Genomic DNA, 26994 nt, shown 5'->3' on the forward strand with positions numbered 1-26994 from the left:
GAGCCCCAGGCAGGAAGGCAGGAGATCCTGATCCAGGGCCCAGCTCTGTCACTCCTTGCTGTGAAAAGGGGAATGGATTTAGACGCACTTCCGCAGTGTCCTTTGGTTCTAAAATCCCATGAATGTTCATCAGTGAATGTCCCCATCCATTGAGAGGAAATGACCCCTGATATCTGCGAGTCCTTAACCAGTTCATGTTTGGCCTGAGGCTTGGATATGACACAAATACTTTGAGCCTAAGATAACACTAGTCGGCAGACAGAACAGTCTAGAGCAGGGAGCACTACTGGCTAAAGTAGTCAGTGAAATAATAATGAATATAAACTTGGCTGTTAGGTTGGAACCCAGGCACTTGTCATGCCTTCTTCCGGCCTGATCAGCCATTGGAGAGAAGAGCTTAGCGATAAAGGGCCCCAGCTTTGGAGGGATTTAAGCCAATTCCCACAAGAAATGTTTGTGACCCTCTAATGTTTATATGGCGGCGGGGGAGGTGGACTCAGGAGACTTGAGAGCTGTGTTCAAATATTTGAAGGTCAGTCACACAGGAAGAAGAGATCAGATCAGTTTGAGGTAATTTTATGGAAATAGAAAGGGGCATGGCACTGCTAAGAACCCTACTGTGTGCCAACAGCCCTAAGTTCGTCATCTCAGAAGGGTCTACTGTTGTCATGGACAGACTTGGTGCAGCCCCAGGGACCATCAGAGTGGGGTAGGGAAATAGCACAGACGTGTTTATCTTTCTTCTTCTCCTTCTTCTTCTTCTTCTTCTTCTTCTTCTTCTTCTTCTTCTTCTTCTTCTTCTTCTTCTTCTTCTTTGCCTTTGTTGCTGTTTCATTTCTTTCCCCCTTCTCTTTTACTCCTGAAAACTAACATTCCACTTAAGAAAAGATTCATAACTACATACCAGGGGAAAAAAATCACTTCATCTCACCCAACCCCTGAAAGGCACAGAGGTGTTAAGTAGCCTGCCTGGGGTCACACAGAAGTGGCAGAGCTGGGATTTGAACCCATATCTCTCTAGCTTCAAAGCATGTGGTTTTCCTCCTATACCGACAGCTTCCCAAAGCTACTGAATTTTAACCCCTTATAAAATCTTTATAGAAGTCAAAACTTTACCCCAATCAGGCACACCATATATCAGAAGCCTGGAGTCCGGGTCACTGGGGGGCGAGGGGTAGAAGGGGGGACGCAGAGGTGTGTTAGTCAGTTCCAGTTTCTGTTTCAGTCATCCAGAATTGATTAAACACCCTGGTCTGCAGCCAGTTTAGTGCTGGGTGCTTCAACCATAGTGGTGAGCCTCCTTCTTGGCCATGGTTTGAGCATACCTGTGTGGACGTCCGTCACAGACTCATGCCATCAGGACCTCCTGGACCCCGTGAGTGATTCTGCAGGACAGTCTGTGTGTCGAGGGGCCTCTACAACCTTCCCGGCTGTGTCAGACTATGTACAGCAGGGCCTGGGATGATCAAAAGACTCTGGAATTGGATCAGACCTGGTAAATCTCAGCATGGTTCCTGAACCATGACCCTGAGAACACCATGTGGTCTCTAAGAGCCTCAGTCTTCCCACTTACAGGACAGATAATGATGCTGGCCTCAGAGCTGTTATGACGATGAAATGCTATCTCGGAAAATTCACCAATGTTCCCTCCACCCCTATTGCTCAGGTTCTGGTCCTCTGGGCCAGAACTGGATCTGTCTTCTCTGGCCCAGGTTTGCTCATGGAGCTTGGTTTTAAGGACTCACCTCATTCCATATCCTCTTACTCTCCAGGCTGGATGGAAAATGAGAAGAGGCTCACTGTGGTCAGTGTGGGAGGTGGCTTGTGGGGAGAGCTAATCAGAGCTCTCATTGTCCTGTTAGAAAACCTGGCATATACAACTTCCAAGATGAAGGATAGTTTCAGAGCATTCAGTGTCCCAGGCTCCATTGATTCTAGACCTGAGGAAGGCAGAACCCTGTGGGAGGAGGAGGGGGTGACAAAAACTGTTCACTTCACAGTGGACAGAAAGCACGGAGACTGAGACAGAACAGGAGTAAGATGTCCTCAAGGGCCCACACCCACTGACCTACTTCCTTCACCAAGAAACACCTCCCAAGTTTTCCAGTACCTTCCAAAATAGAGGCTGGGGACCAAACTTTCAATACAGGAGCCCTTAAAGGGACATTCCGTACCTAATCTGCATAAGAGGGGCGCAGAGGGACAGAAGCCCACTCACAGGATGTCATGGGAGAATCATGAAGCCTTTGAACTTGGTCCAGTGAAAAGAACCTGGAAAAGGTTCAGTCAATAGGACCCACATTTCCGCCTGTCCTCTCTCTACTACCCGGACATTGTATTTGACTTGTCATCCTTAAACCTCCACTGATATCAAACAAAGGTGGCCTGAGTCCCCAGGTATGGTTCCACTACACAATCCTGGTCCTTCAACACATTTGGTCATCCCTTCCCACGGGCTGCGTGCCCCCCCCAAGTACCCCACTGCTACTTCTTAGGCTCTGTCCTAGCAGTTGGTCACACTGACTCCCCATCTTTATTGAAACTAAACCCTACAAACTCCCCATCTGTTCCCTCCCTCGGCCCTATTATTACTCTTGTTGGTGGCATCCCCCACCCTGACACCTCAAACCAACCCACTCATACTAGTCAGCCAAAGACCCCACAACAAAGAACCACAGACTACCAGGTGTATTTGCTTTCTCATAGCTCTGGGGCTAGAAGTGGATGGCCAGATGGCCAAGGCTTTAGACCACTTAGTGTCTAGAGAGCGCTTCCTTCCTGACTCACAGACAGCCACCTTCTCCCCATGTCCTCACGCAGCCTTTCCTTGGAGAAAACATGAGCTCTCTTCTAGAAAGACATAAGTCTTATCAGGCCAGCCCCCTCTTCTCACCTCATGCAGCTTTAATAACTTCCACAGAGACCCAACTTTAATAACTCACACTGGAATCTGAAAGCATCCATACACAAATCAGAAAGCATAAATGCCCGGTTCATATTATCACCCCAAAATAGTCCCCCCCCCCATCTCTAGCCTTTCTCCCACCACCCTGGTACCTCCCCTATGCCCCAGGGATGGTGAGCAGCACACCCATCCATCACCAGACCTCATCTCAGCCTCCTTACTTTGTTACATTTACTCAGTTCCCAGATCCCTACACCTCTCCCTCCCCATGTCAGCATCCCACCCTGATCACTGCGGTCCAGACCCCCCCCCCCCAATCCTCTGTTGCTGTTATTGCTGACAGCGCAGGCCTCCCACCCAGCACCCTTCCTTCCCCATCTGCCACATGGCACACAGTGATCTTCCAGACTCCAAATCTGGCATAGTGTTCTTCTACTTGAGGGAGGGAAAAAAAAAAAAAAAAAAAAAAGACTTGAGTGACAGCTTCTCTGCTTCTCATTGACTTCAGTAGGAAGTGCCAAGTCTTCCACACAGCATGCCAGGTTCTTCCACATAGCATCCCTGAACCACATTCTGGCTCCTGGGATACAAGGCAGAGACCACAGCTTCTCCCCTGCCCTTTCACACCCACCTCGCTCCCTCACCCCATCTATAGCATTCGCTCAGAAAAGCTTTGGAGAATTCAGCACATTCAGAGAGCTTCCTCAGAATATCCTGACTCCCTCTTCTTCCCTGTTACCACATGCTGCTCAGATGCCAAGAGTCATGCAGTCTTCATTGTCCCTTGGGCTTTAGGGGTTGGGCAATCCGACTTTACAGTGAGATCCAGGCACCAGGATCCAGTCTCTTCTTGGTCAACCTGACTTTCCTTGCCCATGAAGACACAGATCACTAGTTGGATCACCAGGGCTCTCAAAGATTTGGTACACTGAAGCATCCAGCATGGGACCTGGCATTCAGGAGTCACTGGATTGAGAGCCTGTTCTCTCCTCCTTCCTCATCAGGCCGGTGACTATCCCACCCTGCATCACTGCTCAAAGCATCCTTGTTTATTACATATGTGCCCATATTGGCCTTCCACTGCCTCCAGCTTCATGGAAATCCCACGCTGCACAGATAACATGGCAAAGGCATGGGAAGGCTGGCCTGATGTGGATGCCCTGAAGGGATGTCAGCAGGCATATGAATACAGGGACTACATCTATCATTTCTACTGCTCCTTCTGGACATAACTGACCCCTTTGGCCCATCCCTGAGGGCAGCATTGCTACTCTGGGGCAGGCAGGCAGTTCTGTAGCCTCCCCCACATTAAGAGTTCCACCCTAAGCCAGGCCTGGAGAGACAGCTGAGGCAGTAACATATTTTCTGGACAAGCATGAGGACCTAAATTTGGTCCCCAGAACCCCACATGAAAGAGGCAGGTATGGTGGTGCCCAGTTGTAATACCAAAGCTAGGAAGGAAGAAACGGGTGTTTCCCCAGGACTTGCTGATCAGGCAGCCTAGCACAATCAACACAGCCCAAGCAAAAGGGAAAAGACCCCACCTCAAAAAGCAAAATGAGGGCTGGAGAGATGGCTCAGAGGTTAAGAGCACTGACTGCTCTTCCAAAGGTCATGAGTTCAATTCCCAGCAACCACATAGTGGCTCACAACTATCTATAATGAAATCTGGTACTCTCTATTAGCCTACAGGCAGAATGCTGTATACATAATAAATAAATAAATCTTAAAGAAAAAAAAAAGCAAGACGAAGCAACTCTAGAGACGGACTTCTGCCCTCCACACTCGCACACATGCATGTCCAACACATGCACACACAACACGAGAAGAAGGAATTTCTCTTCCACCATTAAGCTTAAGCCCTAGTAGGAAAACTGGGCCATTTTCTCCTAGAAACTCTTCCTGCTCTGCTTGTCATCGTTCCAGCTTGAGTATGGGAGGAGGGCTCAGGATCTGTCAATACGGGAGCCCTCTGAGCCTTAAAACATGGTTTCCCTCCATGGGGGCGCCAGCTGTGGGAAACGCATTCACAGTTGCGATTGCTTTGCTTCCCAGTAGAACCAGAAATATTTAAGGAACAGGCAATTAGCACTTACCAGAAACATTATAAAATTACACACAACTCGCTAACAAGTTCTCCCATCAGTCTGGATGTCTCTTTGCATCCTCACTGCAGTCTGGAATCTGGCAGCCTGATGCTCGATCTAAGAGGCTGACCCAGGGGAGGAGGATGCATGGGACCCCCGCTCCTGGGCAGATGGAGGTGCAGAGAGGCGAGGATCATCCAGGAAGGATGCCCAACAGCCTAGGGAATTGTGACAGAAATGAGATCATCTGTGACTCATGTCCCTAAGACCTTATGATGTGTTAGAGACACTATTCGGGACACTGGGGGGGGGGGGGGGGGCGTGGCAAGAGGGCTATCTCTGCCATCACCCAGTTTGTAGTCTGATTTCACAAGCATGGAGTCAGTGTTAGGAGATGGGGAATCAAAAGACGTGGCCTCTGACTCTGCTTGAGAGCACCGGGGAAGTGAGGAGAAGTTCTTAGGGGACCCCCAATGTCAGAGGCTGAGACTACCTTAAAGGACCCAGAAAAGGAGGTGTCAGAGCCGCCTGAGAGAAGGAATATATAGGTTGGGAAAGATGGCTTGTTGGAAGGCTGGGAGGCTGAGGGCATGGCTCACTAGACAGGTGCTGCCATCCAGTAATGAGGAGCTGAGCTAGGATACCCAGCACCATGTAAAACGTGGGCACAGCAGTGTAGATGAACATCTATTCTCCTAACACTGAGGAGGCAGAGACAGGTGGGTCCCTGCCCCCCAGCTAGCCTTGTTGAACCAGCAAGCTTCAGGTTCAGTAAGAGACCCTGTCTCAGAAAATATGTTGGTTAATAGTTGCAGAAGACACCTGGTATCACACTCTGGCCTACACACAAGTGCTCACACATGCACACCTGCACACAAGGGCATGCACAGGACCATATACATGCATACCCACATGCACACGCATGAAGATACATATTCATGCATTTTACACACACACACACACACACACACAGCACTTTTAAATTTCAAATCTCTGCCAGAATTGGGTTTGAGAGTGAGTAGGGAGAAGATGCCAAGACTGCCTCTGAGGGCAAGGCTCATGTCTCCTTCTCTGGCATGTAACTGGAGATGGGCCCTGGAGTACTTCCTGAAAGAGGCAGCGTCAGCCCAGGCTTAAAAAGAAGCCAAGGGTAATGGCCCAGTAGGATCAACTTCACTCCCTTTAGGGCCTCATTGGTCCTGATGTCACCAGACGTTAGATGTGTGACCCGCAGTTTCTCACCTGCTATTCTCAGGGCAGGTACCCTTACATGTTACCTGGTATCCCCCAAGCTCCTCTTTCCATCACTTAGTGATGCCCCTCTGGACCCTGGCCCCATCGGAAGCAGGATGCCTGCATTTCAGAGATGCTGCCTGGATCTCCGAGACGTTAAATAATGACCGGAGCCAAATATAACACCAGAAGTGTGGGTCACTGGGGCAGCAGGGCACAAAAGGAGCTCCTGAGTTGGCCCAATGAGTCTAAGCAGGCCCAGATCGGATGTACTTGGACTGACACTGGAAGATGGTTCTGTCTGGATGGCAAGCCTCGGGTATCCGTTTTAGAAAGAGCAGACAGCAGGTGCCCAGTTCCTGCGTGGGCGAGCTGGCAGGGCTCGCAAACAACAGAGACCATGATAACAATGAGGAAGTGCCACCTCGTTGCTGGATCTGAGCCATGTTCCAGGCATCTTGGCCATCAACTCATACACACATAAGCTTGTTTAGCCCACACAGTGACCCTGGTCATTAGAGCTGTTATTACAAGCTCCATGTTATGCAAAACAAAAAACTAAAGGTCAGATAGAATTGGCAGCGTGGGGGGAAGTTAGATGGTTCGGTGGCTAAAGCGCTTGTCTTGCAAGCATTGTGACCTGAGTTCAAATCCCCAGAACCCACGCAAAGCTGGACACAGTAGCACATGTCTATGATCCAAGCATTTCTGTGCCAAGATGGGAGGCATAAACAAAATATTTTTTTAGAAGATGTATGAAGTGGACAAAGAGACTGTTTCAAACAAGGTGAAAAGAGAGGACCACCACCCGAGCTTGTCCTGTGACTTCCACGCATGTGCCGTGGCATGCATATTCCCACACAAACACACACATTTTTTTTTTTAAATAACAATGTGATCCAGGCCTACTACATAGTATCAAAAGCCAGGATTCAGGTCCAAGATGCTGTGGCCCCACAGCCATCATGAGACTATGTCACCTCCCCACAAATCACCTTGTTTCCCTGCATGCAAATTCCAAGGTGGGTGCTGGCCAAAGATGAGACCCAGGGTAGAGGGGAGACAAGAGCCCCACATATGCAGAAGTAGAGGCTTAGCTTGAAGACTTTAGGTAGCTGTGGAAAAACTGAGCAGGAGACCATATGACCTAAGAATAAGTTTTCAATGATCTTGTACCACATCAAAGAATGTGGCATAGAGAAGAGAGGCAGAGAGCCACCAGCCAGCTACTGCCATCCAGACTGGGAAGTTATGAGGCCTGAATTGAGACAGAAGAATTAGGGAAACAGGATGTCAGGCTACTTAGAAGAGCAGCTGAGAGGGGTCCTGTTGGAGCAAGAGGGGAGGGGAGAGTCTACAGGAAGCCTCCCCACACATATCTGGCTGTGAGTGCTCCTAGCACAGGGGTCAGAGGTCAGGCAGCTCCAGATCCTCAGTGCCTACCGCACCTGGCATTTGGTGCAGCATCCACGCATTAAGCATACGGTCTATGTTGCGCATTGCACCAAACATCTTCTGTACTTCCGGCAGAGTGCTAGGTATACAGAGGTCCATGATACCCAAGCTTGTTGGCTTTCACAGGACTTAACTCCAGGGGTGGGGCGACAAGAGGCAAGGAGACCATGAAGATAAAAAGAAGGTTGTCAGGTTGGGAACTAAGCTAACAAGGTGGTAGATGCCAGGTGGGTAATATTGATCCTTTTTTTTTTTTTTTTTTTTTTTATAGCACTGTTTTATCGCCAGTGTCTAGGACAGCAACCAGTAGAATACTTCTTGAATGCATAGATGAGTGGCTACAAGGGGTACCTGGCACCTCAAAGGAAAAGAACAGTATGCAGACAGAGAAAGAGGGTGGGTGACATCTAAGTGTGGTCTGCACAAAGCGTCTTGTCTGAAAAGCACGAGAGGAGGTTCTAGCTTGGGTTGAGACACCATGAAGAAGTAAGCAGACATAACAACACTCTCTGGAAGGGTAACAGAGAGCAGTCCAGGCTGGGCACCCCAACCCCCACCCCAGCTCCCTCCGGGTATTTCTTCTCAGAGCACATCAAAGGGCTCAGAATATATAGAGACACACGATATGAGCCCTTCTGTGCAGACATTGTCATAAAAGAGGATTCCAATTTACTATGAGAAATTGAAAAGCCAGAGAAGACGAGGAGAAACCTGAGTATCTAACACAGATGATAGGGCTAAAACAACCCAGCAGGGGGAAAGCAAATGAGGCAAGGCCAGTCCCCACGGAATGCTGAGACATCTTACATGCCACATCTGAGGCCTCCTGGCTTGCTTCTGGTGGGCCAAAGGATCGGGGCGGGGGGGGGGTGGCGGGATGCACATACTTACAGAGTGAAATTGGGTTAAACCAGATGATAGGAAAATTACAAGACTGATTTTTTTTTCTCCAGGTCAAAATTGCATTTATCTATTTGTAATTCTGGGTGCTGACATCAGCCATGGTTGGTATCTGGCCAGAGGGGGCCTTTCCTCTAGGCAGAGGGGCCATAGGAAGTTCTGTCAGCAAGTGGAGCCTCCGTTTTTATGTTCCCAGTTGAGCAAGGCACTTGAGGAGAAGGCCTAGGATGGAAACCAGCCTCCAGCTCCCTCCCCCTTCTTGAAACTAGCTCCCCAGTTATCAACCCCTCCTTGTCTGATTCCTTATTGCTCCACCCCAGATCTGAGTGTTTCAGTGAGCCCATCCCTCTATACCTGGCCCTCTTTGCAAATGCTTCCTTGCACCCGTCTTCCTTGAGGTTGACATCACCATCGTCCACCTCCTCTGGGCCAACAGCTCCTTCCCTCACACTTGGTAAGCACCACATTGAAGAAGGGTCATGAGCTCCTCGTCCCTCCCTCCTCCCACATGGCTTGCTCCTTGAACGTCACCCAGCCTCCAGTCCCCTGCTTCCTCAGCATCACTGCTACCTCCGTCTCTCTTTACTCCAAGTCTTGCTGTCTCTTTGGCTCTCAGATCTCGATCTCACTTCCTTCCAGAGGTGAACCTTATCCTCTGGCCTTGCTGGTCACGCAAGCTGCTCTGGGGTCCTTTACCCTTTGGCTCTTTCTCTTGTTGGTCCCCTTGCTCCCACTGGCTATCTTTGCCTTGGCTTTGCCATCTCCCCCCTTAGCTCCTGCCCGCCTTCTTTCTATCCTTACCCTCTACCCCTGTCATAAAAGAAGATGCCCATTTAGTATCATAAATCGAAAAGCCCAAGAAGATGGGGGGGGCGGGGGGGAAACGCTAACCCCGGCTACCACTCAGCCACAGTGGTAGCAGAAGCCTCAGATCCAACTCACAATCAGTTCCACCATTGCCTTTCGTGTCTGTGTGAGCAAGGCAGGCGGCAGTGCTTTCAGGTGCTGTCCATGCAAGAGAGTAGGCTCCATCCTTAGAAGGCCACAGGAGTGTGGCTGTCCACTGAGCTTCTGTCTCCTGTTCTCTAGAGTGGCCGCTCCAAAACGTCTTGTCAGAATCCATTCTTGCTTCCTGTGAGTAATGCCTCACTCTTACTAAAGACTTTGATCTCCTGCTGTGTACCTGAAAACCCACTGCCGCCCTGTCCTTGTTCACGCCTGTTGCTAAGGTGTGTCTCTGCCCTGGTCACTAAGGCTGGCTGGCCTGCAGGCAGAGGGTCTCTGCTGCTTCTCCCTCTGGAGCCTCCAGCTGCCCTTCGTCATGTCTCCGTAGCCTCTGACCCATTCCATCTCCATCAGCATCCCCATTTCCTCTTGTTCTTCCCAGAAGTGTAACTATGGCCAGACTCATTCCATATCTAGACTATTGTAACCGCCATCCAATGGTGGTTACCTAAGAGTTATGACCTAACCCTTCCTCTGTTTCCTCTCTGTCTAGAAATGCTTTCTTTGAAAGTTCTCCGCTCCTGCCGTGGTGCCATCTTTCCTCCCACTGGGTGCTGGCTCTCATGATACTGTTCCTCAGAAAGTCAGCGACAAGCCATTCTCGTTTCCCATTGGGTGCTGGCTCTCATGACACTGTTTGCACAGCATCGGCAATGGGCCTTCCTCCCTTCCCATTGGGCACTGACTCTCACGATACTGTCCTTCATAGCATCAGCAGTGGCCTCCTTTTAGTCCTCTGCTTTCTGCCCCATCTTTAAGTTCTCTGTCTATTGATCTCCTCGGCTCATCCTCCTCCAAGCTCTGTGGACCACACTCACCTTTGGGCTGTAGTCTACTCCACTACAACTCCCCCCAAACCATGTCCATCGTGTCCCATTCTGGGGCGACATGTCTTCTCACCTGGCTTGGTTGGTCTCATACTTCTAGCTCCTGTATGAGTTACATCTTCAGATTTTATACTTCCCGACCTAAACTTGAGACTGAGCTAACTGTTTCTTGGTGGCTGTTTTAAAGCTCAGCATACCCCTGAGACTCTTCATGCAGTCTCCTGTCTCCTGCGCCCTCGTCTGAGTGGATCACACCCTCGTGGCCAGGCCAGACCTGGAGGTATGGTAGACCATGGCCCCTTCCTTACTTCTGCATCCTTGTCCATGGTTCAGCCCATGGCTTCTTCCTACTCTATGTCCTTCACCTCTTCCTGGTTCGCTCCATCCCCTTTGCCTGGACCCTGTGTAGGATACCCTCCTGCCAGGTAAAGTAGGATCTGTTATCAGCTCCCATTACTGACCACCTGAAGTCCAGCCTGGCACGTAGATCCTACACGCCCTTTCACGGGCTGGCCCTGCCCATCAGAACCGTTCCCAGCCTCATCTCTGTGACCTTGCAGAAAGTGCTTAAAGAACTTGCAAAGGGCAGGTGCTCAAGAAGTGAGGACCCTGGAGGCAGGCCACTGTCTCTGGGTCTCAGATCTGCCACTTCTGAGGCCTGTGGCTTTGTGCAGTCTTATATGCCTGTTTCTTCCCCCTTAAAATCAGAGAAAAGAGTATCTTCCATTAGAGACACTATGAGGGGGACATGAGTTAATTTATAAAACACTCTCTGTGGCCACTGGCTGGAGTCAGTGTGTAAGTCAGTACTTCCATAAGTGACAATAACGACTCTATAGTTTTGGTCACGGGTGTATTAGAGACCATACAATCCTGCATCTGGGGCCTAGCCTGGCTTCTTCCCTCCAGGGAGCCCTGCCTCTCCATCTCGCTGCCAGGCCTTTTACTGCTGCCTCCTCTGTGGTCTTAGGCCTCAGGACAGAAAGCGCCTTCTCCAAATAGCTTTCTCTGACCCAGGGCTGGGCTCACAGCTTGAGAGAGCGGGGCCCCAAACTCAAATTGTAGGATAAATGCCATTTAAGACGATATTTTTTTGAAAATCAAGATTAGCATTCAAAAGTCATGGCTTTTTTTTAAATGAGTGTTTCAATTGAAGAAGACAAGCTAAGATAACAGGACAAGGGTAAAAGGAGCAGGCAAGCCATCCAAGTGCAAGGTTGGCATCAGTATCGATTTTAAATGTTACATTTGATCATCACGATCTGCTTTTTTAAAAGAACACTATATTGCTTTATGATTGAGCCGCCATCAGAATAAATTACAATGAAAGAATCTGCCTTACTGAGCCCTTGAGGCACTTAACGCTTTGTGTGCCTGGTTCTCTGCACCCTATTTCCAGCCTGAGACCCCATGTCATGTCCCCTCCTCTGGATGCCCCAAGTGGACAGACACTGTTTACACCTCCAGTGTCTGGCCCAGGCCCCAGAACACAGCCGGTGCTTACTGTATGCCTGCCACCGCCTTGGCCGATAGGGAGAAACTAGGCAGGTGTGGTTATGTGCAGAGAGATTTGGCAACACAGTGGGGGCTGAGAAGAGCACCCCCCCACCCCCAAACATATGCTCTCTTGAGCCAGTCAAGCCTTGTATATCTTGTATGGCGAGACCTCTCTAGGGAGGTCTTAAATGTGGGCTCTGTCTTCAAAGACCGGGTCATGTTTACTGTCACTGCCCTGACAGTTCTTGCATCACAGAGAGCACATTGAGGGACATAGAGAGAAGGTGGGTTCTGCTGCTTATTTTCTCAGATCGCTTTGTCATGTGGGGTCCTTTTTCATGTTCTTTGTATTATTGGAGCTCTGGGGTCTGAAGCAAGCTCTCACTCCCTTGGACTGCTTCAGTGTGGCCTAAACACTGTCCCTTAGCATTCACAAAGCCAGATGCGGCAAAGGAGCCTGAATGTAAGTTCAGCCTGTGTGTGTGTGTGTGTGTGTGTGTGTGTGTGTGTGTGTGTGTGTGTGTAGGATGAGGCAGGAGACACACAAGGTGAGCTGACTTATACTGAAGATTCCTAGGTGCTTGCACATGGTCATACTGATCACATCTCTACATTCCAGAATCCCTGGAGTTTGACTTGGAACACACACACACACACACACACACACACACACGCACGCACGCACGCACGCACGCACGCACGCACGCGTGCACAAGTTCTGCCTGCTCTCCCCAGACAGCAAGAGGACCTGGCTTGGGGGATAATGTGACTGTGACACTCAGGAGCCTATGCAAATGCAATTGATCTGATCAGCTCAGAGAAACAGCTCTTAACAAGAAGGATTTTGCAGAATCACACAGTGACTTCTGGAAACCTTGGCTACTGACCACCCATCATGACATCCACTGAAAAGGCGGGGTCCCTTTAGCCTAGGAATCCTGGAAAGTTACCCACCACTTCCTCAGTGACTCCAGGCCCTGCTCCCCCAGCCCACAGGTCTCTCATCGGCTCCTTTCACCACCTGACACCTTCTCAATGACTTCCTGTCTCCTAGTAGGCCATCTTTCTCCCAAGATGGAGCTCCCCCCACCAACCCCCTCCCCCCCAGCACCACCACACAGAGCAGGGCAAAGGGCAACCCAAGGACCTCTAAAGATGCAGCCAGGACCTTACCTGAAACGCCTGGGTCCTGGCTGACTCCCATGATGCCATGCTGTGTCAGCCCCACTCCTGAGGATGACTCACCAATTGGCTCAAGCAAACTTTAAGTGTACTTAATACACCGTTTGTTTCTCTTTATTATCTGCTACTGTCTCAAATTGAATCGACAAGAAAAAAAAAAAAAATCTTGAAAGTGCTTCTGTGTCAGAAGGCAGCCAGTATTGATTCCCACTTACTCTGGTCTGCAAGGAGGACAGGCTGCACAGGGCCGCCACTTCTTGCCTGTGCTTGCTCGCTTGCTGTCCCTGCTCAGGCGGATGATTCTTAAAATCTCTCCAGCAGTGTTCACAGTCAGATGCAAAGCGCAACTCAGGCAGGATGTCTCCAAATGTTGGGACATAGTAGCTCCTTGAATAGGTCTGTGACAGAATACAATTAAAGGACAGAAGGCTTATCTTGTTGGATTACGTCATGAGGAGAGTGCCTAACCTTGATCGGGCTCCATCCATGGGCCCGGAGCTTGAGATACAGCTAGCTCATATCTTGACAGAGCAAGAGGCTAAGAGCTCGGGCCAAATAGAATCAGAAGCGATGTCCCTCAAGGCTCCCTCTCAGCAACCACTTCTGTTAACTTTAACTAGGTTACTGTCCCAGAAGTTCTTCAGCCCGCCCACCCCCCAAAACAGTACTACCAAATAGGGACTCCCAAGAATTCAAACACATGAGCCTGCAAGGGAAATTTCACATCTGAAAGTGGTAGGACCCACCTTTCATGAATGAAAATATCAAAGTAGCTGAGATACAGTAAGTGGACACGGAGTCGCAGGTATGTGATAACGGAAGGGCCTTTTGTCCTAGGTCACTGCTCCACAGCACTTATGAGCCCCCATGCCCTGATTCATTGTAGGAGGGCAACAGAGCGCATGAAATGCGGATCATGTGATCATGTACTGCTGGGACAGACGCAAAGTCACCTTTTTTGTCTCTTCTGTCTTCTTGTCTTTCAGAGATCGAACAGGGCAGTTGCGGAGACCCTGGCATCCCTGCCTATGGCCGGAGAGAAGGCTCTCGCTTTCGCCATGGTGACACGCTCAAGTTTGAATGCCAGCCTGCCTTTGAGCTGGTGGGGCAGAAATCAATCACGTGCCAAAAGAATAACCAGTGGTCAGCTAAGAAGCCAGGCTGTGTGTGTAAGTGAGCAGGGGTGGCCACTGATGGGCTCTCCAGAAAGGCAGGCTGGATCCCTAGCTAAGGCCCTGTCCTTGAAAACCTACAGTGGGTACCCACAGCTCCATCTGGGGTGATTTCTCTTGCTCCTAGAAAGGTGGCTGTCTGGGTTCCCAACATCTAATGTAGACTACAGCCCTTGCCCTTTGGAGACCTCCTTTGACACAGTATGACCATCAACAATGACCCTTAAATGCAAGGTAGAGCCTGCTGACCATGACCCACGAAGGTCAGACCAAGACATCTCTCCGTATTCTTGTCACCACTGCGACACCATGCTAATGTGGGGTAGGCAGGATGTCTCTGAGTTGGTAGACGCTGTACCAGCCTCGGAGTGCTATGGGGATCTGAGAGGGCTTGAGGGATATGTTTCCCAAGATCTCTGCCTCTCGTGTGGCGTTAGGGAGGGAGGAGGGCTCCAGCTCTTTGCAGGGCTGATCTTTTGGGGGGAGAAGAATGGACTTGTCTGTTTCATCTTTCTTCTTGTATGTGTTGGACATACCTCCCAGCATCCCAAGCATCAGAAAGCCATCAATCACAGTGAGATTCTAGGTGTGAGGGGCTGTTGGTGACAAAGGGAAGCCAGACACAGTTGGTAGCAGGAATTCTGAGGTTCTAGCTTCTCTGGGCTGTCACCTCTTCTCCTCCTAGCTCTCGACACTCAACTGTTCTGGCTCTCTCCTTCAGTTCTCTGGGAAGGGCGCTCTGCCTGACCTTCTGATCCTCTGCCCACCTTAGTGGACAACTCAGGGCCTCTGAATTCTGTATGCCGCAGACTGAGAGTCTTTGGGGAGGACGGGGGTGGGAGAACCTAGGAGACAGTCGACATCCCTGTGACGAGAGTGGCTGAGTGAGTTGGGTCATGCCACAGGGATTGTACTGCTCGAGCTAAAAATAAACACTTCGTCTGACAAAGCATCTTCTATGGCTGATAAGTTTATGTAAAAAGTCTTCAAAGGGTTAAAGATCAAATCACTCTTAGCTCCACATGGAATAACTCTTAGTGAGGGAAAAAAATCAAACTGCATGATATCTGCCCAGCTCTGTTGCCAGATATAGGTTGGAAACATTGTCTGCCAGTGTTGGCCCATGGAGTACTAAGAATTATGGGATGAGAGGATCAGGGGTAGCCAGTGCAGCTCAGAGTAAGCAACCAAAGGCTCGCCAGCACAACAGAGCCAAGCTGGGCAGAGGGAAACAGAACAGGCCATGTTGCTGCTAGCTGGAGGGCCTAACTAAGCTAAGAAGGCAAGGCCCAGACTGTAGGATTTTCCCTAGGCAGCATGGAGCTTAGTTTTTGAGGTCCATCTTGATAAAAATGAATCAGTGAACACTGGAGGAAGGTGAGATTTATGGGCAGAAACCTGGGATGATCAAAGTTGGAAGGAGGTGTACTTATGGGGAAACTGAGCTCCCAGGCCCCACAATCCAAAAAAAAAAAAAATATATGGCTAGCAAAGAGATTGCAACTTGAGCGAGGGTAGTGGTAACCACCAGAGGCCTCCAGGAAGATACGAGACCCTGCGCTTCTGAGGAATAAGTTCTGGAACATTTTTTCTAGAATCTTCTCTAAGAGCCTCAGAGAAGGCCTTAGAGCAGGCCTTCCTCTCCAGAAGCAGCGTGCTGAACTCTGTTCACAAGTAGCTAAGAGGAGGAAGACTGGGCTATACTGGCAACAGTAGGTCTAGCCTGTGCTCTCAGGTTTGGAGCAAGGATGAAGGACCAGGACTTGTTAATAAGAACTACCAGGTAGGCCCTCTGGCAGCTGACAGGAGATGCTACCTGGAAAGTTCTGGGATGCAAGAGGACAGTATGTATCTTCAGGTATCTCCAACAATGGGCAGTGTGTCTGCTTGAGTGTAGAAGTCCCTTGAGTCCTTGAGTCCCAGCAAGGTTGGCTTGACTGGAGGAAGGCAGGCAGAATCAGCTCACCCTACACTTGACACCATAGAGCAATCCCCTCTTTGTGCATCACGGGAGAAGGGGCTGCCATATGTCTGTTCTCTGCCAAATCCCCAGCCTCTCAGCTCATGCCTCCATAGGTCCTGGCTTTGCTCTCAGGGAGGTCATGGTCCTGGTACTGAAAGAATGGTGATGAGATTACTCAAGACTCCAAGTCTAGAGGCCCAATTCTTGCCCCTCGCTGAGCTTCCCTGCCACCGCCTGGGCATTTCCTCTCCAGGAAGTCACTGACTTCACAGAGTGGGCCCCCCCCCCCCCCCGCACTCTCACTCCCCAGTGGCTGCGTCTCTGGGATCATATTAATAGCCAAAGAAAACTGTAACAAGAGAGGCCCCCACACTTTCCGCGGTGAGTGCTTGCAAACTGGTCCCAAACCGGACCATCGCAGCACAGGTCACACTTTGACTGCGTAATGCTTCGGCTCCCAACTCTAGATCAAAGGCACACCATAGTTTCTGATCAATAGAAAGGGGACAGCGTCTGTAAATGTCCATAAAAATATAAAACGGTGGGGCTGCCTGTCTGCATCGTAGAGTGTTTCTTATACACACACGCACCAAAGCACTTCTGGCAAAAGGCGGCTCATCTGGAGAGTCACCCCCACATTAGACACAGTAAACATCAATACAGCACTTAGCCAGACAATGCTGCTCTCTCTTTCATAGGAGTTAGAAGAGGACCAGGGAAATCCTTGTGATGGCTAAAATGTCTTAGAATGGTTGTTCAAAGAAGTGTGAAGCGCTGCACTATACTGCTGTGGAAACATGTCCTTCAAAACAGCTCCTTCCTTGGAAGCTGTCCTGCCAAACCCGCACACATCCACTCCACCTTCGTGTTGCCCAGCTTTTTCTGTGGTGAGCAGAAGTTTTGGCATCACTCGCTGGTTTCTGAGCCACCACCAGCTTTCTGGGATGACCTCAGCAGGCAGCTTTCCTCATCAGGGTCGCGGCAGGATGATGCTTCTCACGTTGAAGTGCTCCAGCTAAGCACACGGAGCCAGTTCCTTCCCTCTCGCTCTCCTGTCCTCCTTAGCCAGTCCACCTCTCCAAGGACCACTGCTCCATATCAGCCCAGAGTAGAAGCACTCTCCATCCAGTCAGCATGTCGGTTGTTTGCCAAGTGCCTGTGTATAGGGCTTCAGAGCTGTTCTAGTGTAGATAGAGTTTGCTCAGAGTTTGCTCACCACAGCTGTCCTAAGGACAGAGCCCTGGAAAGGGAGCTCATCTGCCTTACCGTGCTCTGCTTGTTTTTAGCCTCATCTTTCAGGGAGATTGCAGAGCCTCTTCAACACATCTTCAGGAGGTATTCACTGCCTTTCCAGAGAGATAGTGGGAAGGAAGTGGGAGGGTGGTGTGCATAGTCCTTGATGCTTTGTTGACAGGCTCAGCAGAGCACTTCACACTTCATAAAGAAGGCAGGAAACCAATTATCAGTCCATTAGCAGCCGCTTTCCAAGAACTTGCCCAACAGCTCTCACCAGAGCCTGGCCAGGAGCACACAGAACTCAGCTCTCCTCTCCCTTCTCATGAAGCCCATAAGAAAGTATGAGCCCTTAATTGCTCTGGTCTTAATGTATAGGGTGCATGGCTGAAGTGAGGAGGTGGGGCCTCCTGGAATGTATGCAATTCAAAATATGCATCAACAGTAAAGTCTTGAACCCTTGGGTGCTTGGGGAAGATGCCCACAGAGGATGCTGGCATTGAGCTTGGCTTTGAAGACAGGGGAGAAAGGTGCCTCCCTATAGGGTTGCTATGAGAAATAATCCTCTCCTGGTATCTGCCTGTCCTTTTCTCCATGCTGGAGATAGGACTGGACTGCATCATAGGGCCATCAGGAAGCTGCCTTTCCATCTGTTCAAAGTTTTAGTTACTCCGGATTTTTTCAGTCTCTGTAATGTTGATAACTTTGTCCTGGAGACATGTCAGGTCTTGTAGATTGGTTTAGCCAACATCTTTGCCCTCTACCACCCTGAGCACCAACACCGTGCACTCCACGCACCAGCTGGGACAGCCAAAAACATCTGCAGACACTGGCAGACAATTCCTTGGTGGAAATCAAGACAAAGAGCCATGCCCTAGGGTAACTTAGTTTTGAATCGTCATGGTGGTGAGAGAATGCGTGGCAGGGAGGGAAGAGGCTGGTGGTCTCTACATGTCTCGTGTCACTGGGGAGATGTGAGTCTTCCCTACAATGTTCACAGAGCATTTCTTCCCTCTGACTATAGACCAAAAAACCAAGTTCAGGGACAAAGGCACTAGCTCAGAGGCTGTGCAGCCATCACATGGTGGGAGAGAACCCGAGGCATTCATTGACAGAGCAGCAGTCAGAAACCACATTTCCTCTCCCAAGTCCCGTTTGTTTTCCACCGCACCAGATCCCCAGAATCTGAGGACATGACTGAGAAGTAGGGGCAAAGAAAGAACATTTAAGATAAGGTACTAGGCTTGAATGTGGAAGCTGGTTTCCCCAGGACATAAACACAGTTCTTAGGGGTGCAGCACATCTGTGAAGGGAGGGTCCATGGCCTGAGGGGAACAGCACATACTCCTGTTAGGGACCTGATTCCTCACCTCCACTTCTTGTTCCCTCTGCCCATTACCTCTCTATCTATCTTCACTTCCTGAACCAGCTCTCTATGTACAAACTCAGTGGCACCAGGGACTGTCTTTTCCCAGTCACATTCTAAACAGGAGTACCCTTGGGGGGGTGACCCCTGTGGGAGTACCCTGCTCCGGCTCAAGGGTGACCTGTGCCCATGCCACATGCTACAGCTCTATATCCAGACCCACCCACAGCTCAGGGGACAATACCCAATACAAGATTTTGGTATATTCTAGAATTTTTAAAGCTTATGTAAATAGGATGGCTTAAATACAATTTTCAAAATTTACATAAAATGTTCTCCCTCTCCCTCTCCTAAGTGAAAAGCAGTTTCTCACATCGACCCATCCTTTTTGTCCACTGAAGGTTATCTGTCCTTGCCATCTGTTCACATCTTTCTCGTGGTCTCAATCGCATTGGGCATACCATTTTGTCTGGTATGTGTCAAAGTCCACACAGTGTTGCATACCTTACTAGGTGGCTACATGTCTTGCATGCTTGCATTTTCTAAAACCAGTAGAATATTCGGTCTAGCGAATGGGCCAATACTCATGCGACCACTTACATTCAATTATGTTAAATGAGAATATAATGAAAGTCTTCATGCATATGGCTTCCCTCTCCTTATTTTCCAAGGATAAATTTTCAGAAGTCAAGTGACCAGGCCAGTAGATGAGCATTTTTTTTCTAACTCTCTATAAATATATACGATTGAGTAACTTTCCTCATATGTTATACCTATTTGTAATGTCAGTAGTAACGTCTATTAGCCTAAGATTGCTAGGCATGTGGTCTTCCTGCCAAGAAGTGTGCCTCCTTCCATCTGCCTTCACTTTTCCAGAGAGAACAACTCTGTGACGTTCTTCCCATAGATGACATATGACATAGCTTGTCACCTTTGACAGCTTCATTAGATCTCTATATTTGTGTGGCCTTTCCAAATGTGAGAATTTAATGAGTATATATTGAATGTACCCCTAAAACATGCAACAGTTGATTGCTGGGAATTTCCCAAGGGTCTGGTAAGGGCTGTGAACCCAGGAGTGAGGGGCACATGGCTTGACCCTGGAAACTCTCTCCGTAGAAGACAGACACAATCATGTGAACTGATGTTGTCCCTATGGGCCAGATATTTTTTTCAACAAGATGCCTTGGTGTGGCAGGCATGTTTAGGTTTGCGTCTATCTGAGTCTCATTTACTGATTTATGTGTAGCAAATGGCATCACAGATGCTGAGCGGCCCGCAATGGTCAATTGACTGGACAGTGTCCCTGTTCAAAGACTTGACCTGAGAAAGCAGGGCAGAATTGGGGCTGTGATGGAAAAGGAGATACCTGTGTGGGAGTAGTGGGTTCTCAAAAGGCCCATAGGACATACATAGGCCTGTGCGAGAGGGAGGTGTTCCATGAGCATTTTCATACAAACACAAGCATTGTGTGAGTTCATGCACAAATAAGCACATACCTATGTGCACACAAGACACACATAAACATGCATCTGTACATATACACATGCACATACTAGCATGCATAAGCACATATCTGTACATATGCACATGCACACACATGTATATCTATGCACACATAAGCACACATTTGCTTTCCTGTATTGAACTTGAGTGCTTGGCTCTGCAGTGTTTCCTAGAGTGATTGTAGGCACATATGAGTGAGGGACAGTGGAGTACAGTGGTAATAAAGTCTGGCTAGAGCCTTGGACCCCCTTTTGGAGCAGGAGATCCAAAAGGGGTGTCAGGGGGTCCTAGAATGTCCATTTGCACGAGAGTATCAGTCATGGATCCAGCCCTGGGTCCTCACATGCAGGTCCATGGGGCTTGAATTTTCCTTTCCAGTAGGAAGGTGCTCATTCTGTTGTGTGGACAGAAGCCCCACGTGGCACATGCGTACACGCACGCACACACACACACACACATGCACACACACACACTTTACCAATCTTATATTCATTATTTTTGTGTTTTGCTATTTTGTGTTGTAAAGTTGTTTTTACATTTCCATGTAGACAGATCCCTCAATATTTGTGGTTTCTTTCTAAAGCTGACAAAGTTGTCATTCTGTCATGAATCCGAGAGACAGTTTGCTCTATTTTTAGTTATTTGTCAGTGATTTGATTTTTAAGCTGTAATTTGTTAATCCATCTGGAGTTTATTTGGATGAATATATAATAGTGTCCAAACTCTTAGGCAGTCTTCCAACATCATTTTAAAGTAATTCTCCTCCCTTGTGATCTGGGGGAAATAGATTGTCTTATCACACTCTGGATCCTCAAATGTAGCTAAGTCTCTTTTCCTGCGTCACCCTTTGTTCTCTTGCTCTGTGTCTGTCTCGGCCCTGGTACTGAATAATTTTAATTGTTGTTTTATAATACGTTGTAATATCTAGCACAGCTAAGAGCGACTCCCTCCTCCCTTAATTATTTTCTCTTTCAGAATAGTCATTGTTATTCTCATCTGTTTGTTGTTCAGGATTAATTTTAGAATCACTTTGTCAGAATAAAAATAAAAGCCTATTGGGATTTTGCATGTGCGCTCCTGTTAAACTATAAATTAACTCGAAGAAAATAGACGCTTCCCTAATGCGCGGCTTCACACCTAGACACTGGTGTGTCTTTTGCTTCCTCTACTTGCATCTGTCTAAATATAACATCTCTGTCGTGTGCTACATAGAGACCACAGCCCTGGCTCCTTAGCTGTCTTCTCACTGGCAGGTGTTTTTTTGTTTTTTTTTTTCACCCCCCTGCCCACCTCTGCACCATGCACCATGCCCAGGTGAAGTCTGTCCTCCTTCGTTCCTAACAAACTATAGCTGGCACCTGGCATTCCTTGTAACACCACGATCCCAAATTTTCCAATTTCAAACATCCTTTCCTTTGGCCCGGAGAATAGGATCGCGATAGCCAGAGCCCTCGGAAATCGACTGTTTCAAATGCTCAGAGCCAGGGTTGGGATGGGCCAAGATCTGACACTGTCAGGCTCTATGTGGAGAACAACACCCCTGAGAACCTCTGTGTTGGGCCAGGAGCCGCCTGAGACCTATGCCAGCTTCCTGAACTTGAAGAAATGTCCTCGGTGCTCCAGGCTTCCATCAAAGGTCCCACTGACCACAGGGGACCCAATGACATAAGCCAGGAACTTGGGAAGTTCCAGGGTACCTCTCCCTCTAGCCTCATCCTCAATAGCTTGACCACTGAGAACCTGTGGCCTGGCTTTGCGGTGATGCGCCGAGTGGAAATGGCCTGTTCTGCAGGTGGGCCCCCTGAGACCCTGTGGCGGTGACAGGAAGGGGCATGATGGTCATGGATGTGAAGCATCACGGTGCCTTGAGGTCAACCTGGATAAGGCAAGGCCCAGCTGAGAAAGTCCAGGGCTGAGAGAACTGACTCTGGGTAAAGAGCTGGCTCACATCAGCATTGACATTGTGTACAAGGAAGGAGTAAACATTCTCAGACCAGCCAGCCCAGGGTAGGTCCCATAATCACTTGTTATCTTGGTGTTGGAATAGGCATGGGGAGAGGAGGCCTCTGGGTAATACAGTTTTCCCCTACAACCTGTATCCATCTACCAGGCAGGGGCCACAGTGATAGAAAAGTGCATTTCTGAGAGCAAAAACTAGAGAAGAAGTCAAGAACCAGCTTAGAAGACCCGGCACTGGCTGGGACATAAGCATTAGGAAGAAGGACAGTGAATGGGCCTATGGGTAAGCTGTGCTCCCCACGAGTCCACCAGATGCTGACTCAGGGACCATACCATACCTCAGCCACTGGCTGGTAGTAATGGAATATTCTAGTCAATGTGTTGTCTGGCCTAACTAAGCTTGGCTTAGGATCTGGAGATAAAAATTAGATCTGTGGAATATTGGTATGAAGTGTTGGAGCTGGCCAGAGGCAGAGAGGCAAAAGCTCATGGTGGATGCTCCCTGCATGCATTCTATTACAGTGTCCCAGGAGGAAGCACCAGGCCAGTGTGGATCCTACTTAGCGCTCACTACACACACTACTGTTGTTGTTGTTGTTTAAACAAATACTTTGTGGGTTAAGGTGACGTCTTGGTTGACTCTGCTCTATCTAAAACAGACCCCGAACCCAGCTCATCATTAACATCACTCATGGACATTTCAAAAATGCAAAATGCCTGGCCTCATTTTCAGAAGTTTCCAGTTCGCTGGGCCTGGGAATTACAAATTCTAGAATGTCCCTAAGTGATTGAAATACTTCTGAACCAGAAACGTGGAACACATACTCGATGGCTGCAGCCTAGAGATTTTTCTGAATTTTCTGGGATGTTTGGTCCCACGACGAGATGACAGCACATGAAGTGTGGCCCCTTGTCACATGAAGTCATGTATTATGGTCAGACATTGGGTTGAGCCAGGCTCCAGCTGCCATACTGGTCATGATTTCCTAGGATGTATGGACGCAGCTTGGACCTCATATCTTCTAGTGATTTTTCAGCTTTCATTTTGTTTAAGTGTAGAATGGCTGTGGGAAGGTCTCTATGCACTGAGTGTTGTGTTTGCGGTGGGAGGATGGAGGGGATAGTTCCCCCACAGTCTTCCAGGTTGACAGAGTGATCTCCACATTACTACAATGATAAATGTGGTCACAAATTGCCACAGGAACTGTTCTAGTTAGCAGCTTCCCCAAAGTCTTCTTGGAAGATCGTGGCACAGTGAAAATTCTCAGGCCGTTCCAAACGCAGAATCTGTCCAGAACTAAACTGAGATTGTGGCTGAGTCCAAATATTGGTCTGGGCTTTTAAGAAGGAGCGTCTGAACGCAGCAGAGGCTGGGGAAAACTGACTAGGCTGTGGGCGTCTAGCCGCGCACAGTCACCTGCACTGGTGCGGCATTAGGACAGCACTGTCACTTCCGCCCTCTGACATCAAGGCAGCAGGCTGCCTTCTCTCTGTAAAGTGCCCAGAGATCTGGGTGTGCCTTCACCGCTTCCCTGAGCTCTCCCACATCTGACTCAGGAAGCGGTGGAGGCAGATGCCACGCTTCTCAGACTGGCATCTGTTATTCCCAGATGCCGTATTGGAACTGGAGTTTGAAGCTCGCTAGGACCCTCCCTGCGCCCTCTCCCCCATTCTTTGAGCTCCTTAGAGAATCTGTCATCAGCCTGGGACACCAGTGCAGCACTCTTGGTTGTGGGTTCCTTCAGGCTCTGTGGCGCTCAGGAAGGTTCCTTTCTCTAGGAGCCTTGGGTTTATGGTTGACTGACCCTCCAGCTCTTACGTACAATGGTCATCTTGTGGGGCAGTCAAGGAAGGGGGTTTCCAGAACAGGGCTGCTAGCCCTCACCTTCTTTATGAACTGACCCCTCAGGCTGTGTGTGCCTCTGTGTGACCTCTCGGGGGTGGGGAGGTCAGTACCCTTTCATACGATCATGCTAAATGGCCATTCATGTTCTCCCCAAGTCTTCAGTGGACGGCGGCCTGAGGCAGGACTGCATGTGGCTGTCTCTAGACCTCATGAGGGTGTCCTGCTCCAACTGCCTTAGGAAATACGTCAGACTCTGACAGAGCCAGCACTTAGGGCTGAGAACCGATGCAAAGGCCTCAAAGCCACAGGAGCCTGGGCTTACAGCACCATTCAAGCGCTTGGAGATGTAGCCACTCCCTTTCTGGAAGTCCTCTGAGTTCAGGGGATAACTGATAAATTGGTATGTTTTTTTCTCCTCAGCTGATCCTGGGGCTGACTTCCCAGGATTATAGAAACTAAAGCAAACTCTAGAAGGACCTGGCCCAAAAGGCCAGCTGGCACCTCTCCATGTGACAATGATAGGAGGCTCTGAGAGTCACTCAGCATTCTTGAAGGCTGGGCACAGGTGGCTGTGGACTCCGTCGGGATGAGATAAACTTATGAGCAGCCGTTGCTGAGGACACGGGAAGACTGAGTCATTCGGGCACTGTGTTTTATGCCGCCTTTCTCGGGTCCTCAGAACCCCACTAGAGGCTCCAGACTTGGAATGCACAACTCCTCCACTTCAGCTGACAGAACATCCATCTGCCCACATCATAGTTGCTGAGCAATGGACGCACCCTCCCTTTCAGTTAGTTCAGTTGAAATCTTCCAGATCTGGATTGGCCTGTCCATTCATGGAGGAGAGTGAAAATCCTGGGTTCTGAGGTCTGGCTTAGTGGAGGCCATGTCACGGGAAAGGTGGGAGGCGTGCAGTAGAGGCTGTGTCACGGGGAGGGTGGGAGGTGTGCAGTGGAGGCCATGTTCCAGGGAGGGTGGGAGGCGTGCAGTGGAGGCCATGTTCCAGGGAGGGTGGGAGGCATGCAGTGGAGGATGTGTCACGGGGAGGGTAGGAGCTGTGCAGTGGAGGCCATGTTCCAGGGAGGGTGGGAGGCGTGCAGTGGAAGCCATGTTCCAGGGAGGGAGGGAGGTGTATGTGTATCTTATTGCCTTACCTGGACAATCTGGGTTGAGACCAGCAGAAATGCTGAGAGGACATGTGAAGGAACACCCTGCCTCATGTCACAGACCTGGGCCACACTCCTTGTTTCAGTCAGCCTAAACTGAATTTACCCACCCTGCCCTCCCTCCCCCCACCCCCACCCCCACCCCCCACAAGCACCAGGCACAGTCTGCACTCTGCCATCGAAGCCCCACCACATGGGGTCTTTACAAGGAAGTGACAACTTCCTTTCTTTTTTGTTTTGTTTTATACGTGCGAAAAAAGACAGAGTCAGTATAAAATGCATGCCTCTCCTTGCAGTCCACCAACGGGAAAACTGACACCCAGACCCACATTGTACAGGACTCCCACCTGTCCCGCCTTGAGGTGACCGGGGTTAGCTCCAAGAATTCATGGTCTGCTTTTCAAGCTAAAATCTGAGCCCCAGAGTTCATACCTGGCTGCTTAGCCAGGCCAACTAACTGATCACGGGACCTTCTCCTTTCTTTGTCTCGTGGGCTGTCAGAATTTTGTCATATTAGCTGGCAGCATGAAGCCTCACCTAGTGTCCGAAAAGCTTGTGAATAGTGGAGTTCAGAGTCTGGTCACACTGGGGGGGGGGGGGGGGGGGGAGGGGGGAGGCTGGAGGCCCAGGGCTGGTGGGTGGGCTCAATTGTGGAGATGTGACAAGGATCTACCCCAGGTATAACCCCACGTGACTGGTCATACCCTAGACGTGGTAGAAGCATATTGTGGATACCAAGAACCTAGCCAATCTCAAAGGAACTCTCGGGGGACAAATTGACATTGTTAAAGGGGCGAGAAGCTAATTGCCAGGCCCAACTGGAAAGCATCGGTGCGGGACTGGACTGAGTAGTGAGTGAGGAACATGGGCCAGAACACCACTGCCACAGGATAACGGTTAGCTGGTGTAAAAGGGATCAAGGGTGGGGTGACTGCATATGCTTTTTTTTTTTTTTAAAGGACAAATCTCAGCATCTTTTGTTCTAGGTACCACCTTTCATATTTTCCCTAACCATGGCTCAACAGGCACCATGCCAAGCAGGCAATTCGGACACCAAGGGATATCCTGAGTGAAAAACGTCCGGCAACAATCAGTGTCTCTCCCAAGGTCCGTGAGAGCTGTCTGTGGACTGTGGCTCTGTTGGTCCCTGTGTGGCATCTCGTTCTGGGACCCACGCTAAGGGACCAGCCTATACATAGACAACACTGCTCCCGCAAATGCTGCAGGAGACAGAGCCCCGCCCCCAGCTCCGCCCCAGCTCCGCCCAGCCCCGCCCCAGCTCCGCCCCCAGCTCCGCCCCCAGCCCCACCCCATCTCCAAGCACTGACAGTTTGGAAAAGTCTGGGTTATGTCCACTTAGAAGTTCATGTTCTAAAATTCATTGCAAGCCCAAACCAAGGTCAGTAACTGTAAAACAAAAAGGGCATTGCCCACCAGAATGCAGAACAGAGACGGGGAGGAAGAAATGGCACCATTTGTTACAACCAGATATGCCTCAGTTACCATCGTCTCTCCAGTGATAATCAGATGGGTAGAGAATCTCAGCTCCCTGTTTATCGTACAGTGACTGTTAGCGAATGTTGCTATGGCTGCTATGATATAGATAGAACTGACATTGTGGGGGGTGGGAGCAGACTTGGTGTGGAAGATGCTTGGCCATCTGGGGTCTGTGAGCAGCAGGATTTTACTCTT

The 26994-nt window shown here is 49.5% G+C and overlaps 1 protein-coding gene across 1 annotated transcript in view; it reads left to right on the top strand.

Moving 5' to 3' along the window:
* Csmd2 (CUB and Sushi multiple domains 2) overlaps positions 1–26994 on the top strand; it is a 561027-nt gene that overhangs the window by 330046 nt on the left and 203987 nt on the right. The window contains exon 13 of the mRNA XM_051172054.1: positions 14078–14260. Within this exon, the coding sequence (XP_051028011.1) occupies positions 14078–14260 (183 nt within the window). The remainder of the gene's footprint in view (positions 1–14077; positions 14261–26994) is intronic.

The sequence above is a fragment of the Acomys russatus genome, chromosome 29 (assembly GCF_903995435.1).
Source record: "Acomys russatus chromosome 29, mAcoRus1.1, whole genome shotgun sequence".
Lineage (NCBI taxonomy): Eukaryota > Metazoa > Chordata > Mammalia > Rodentia > Muridae > Acomys > Acomys russatus.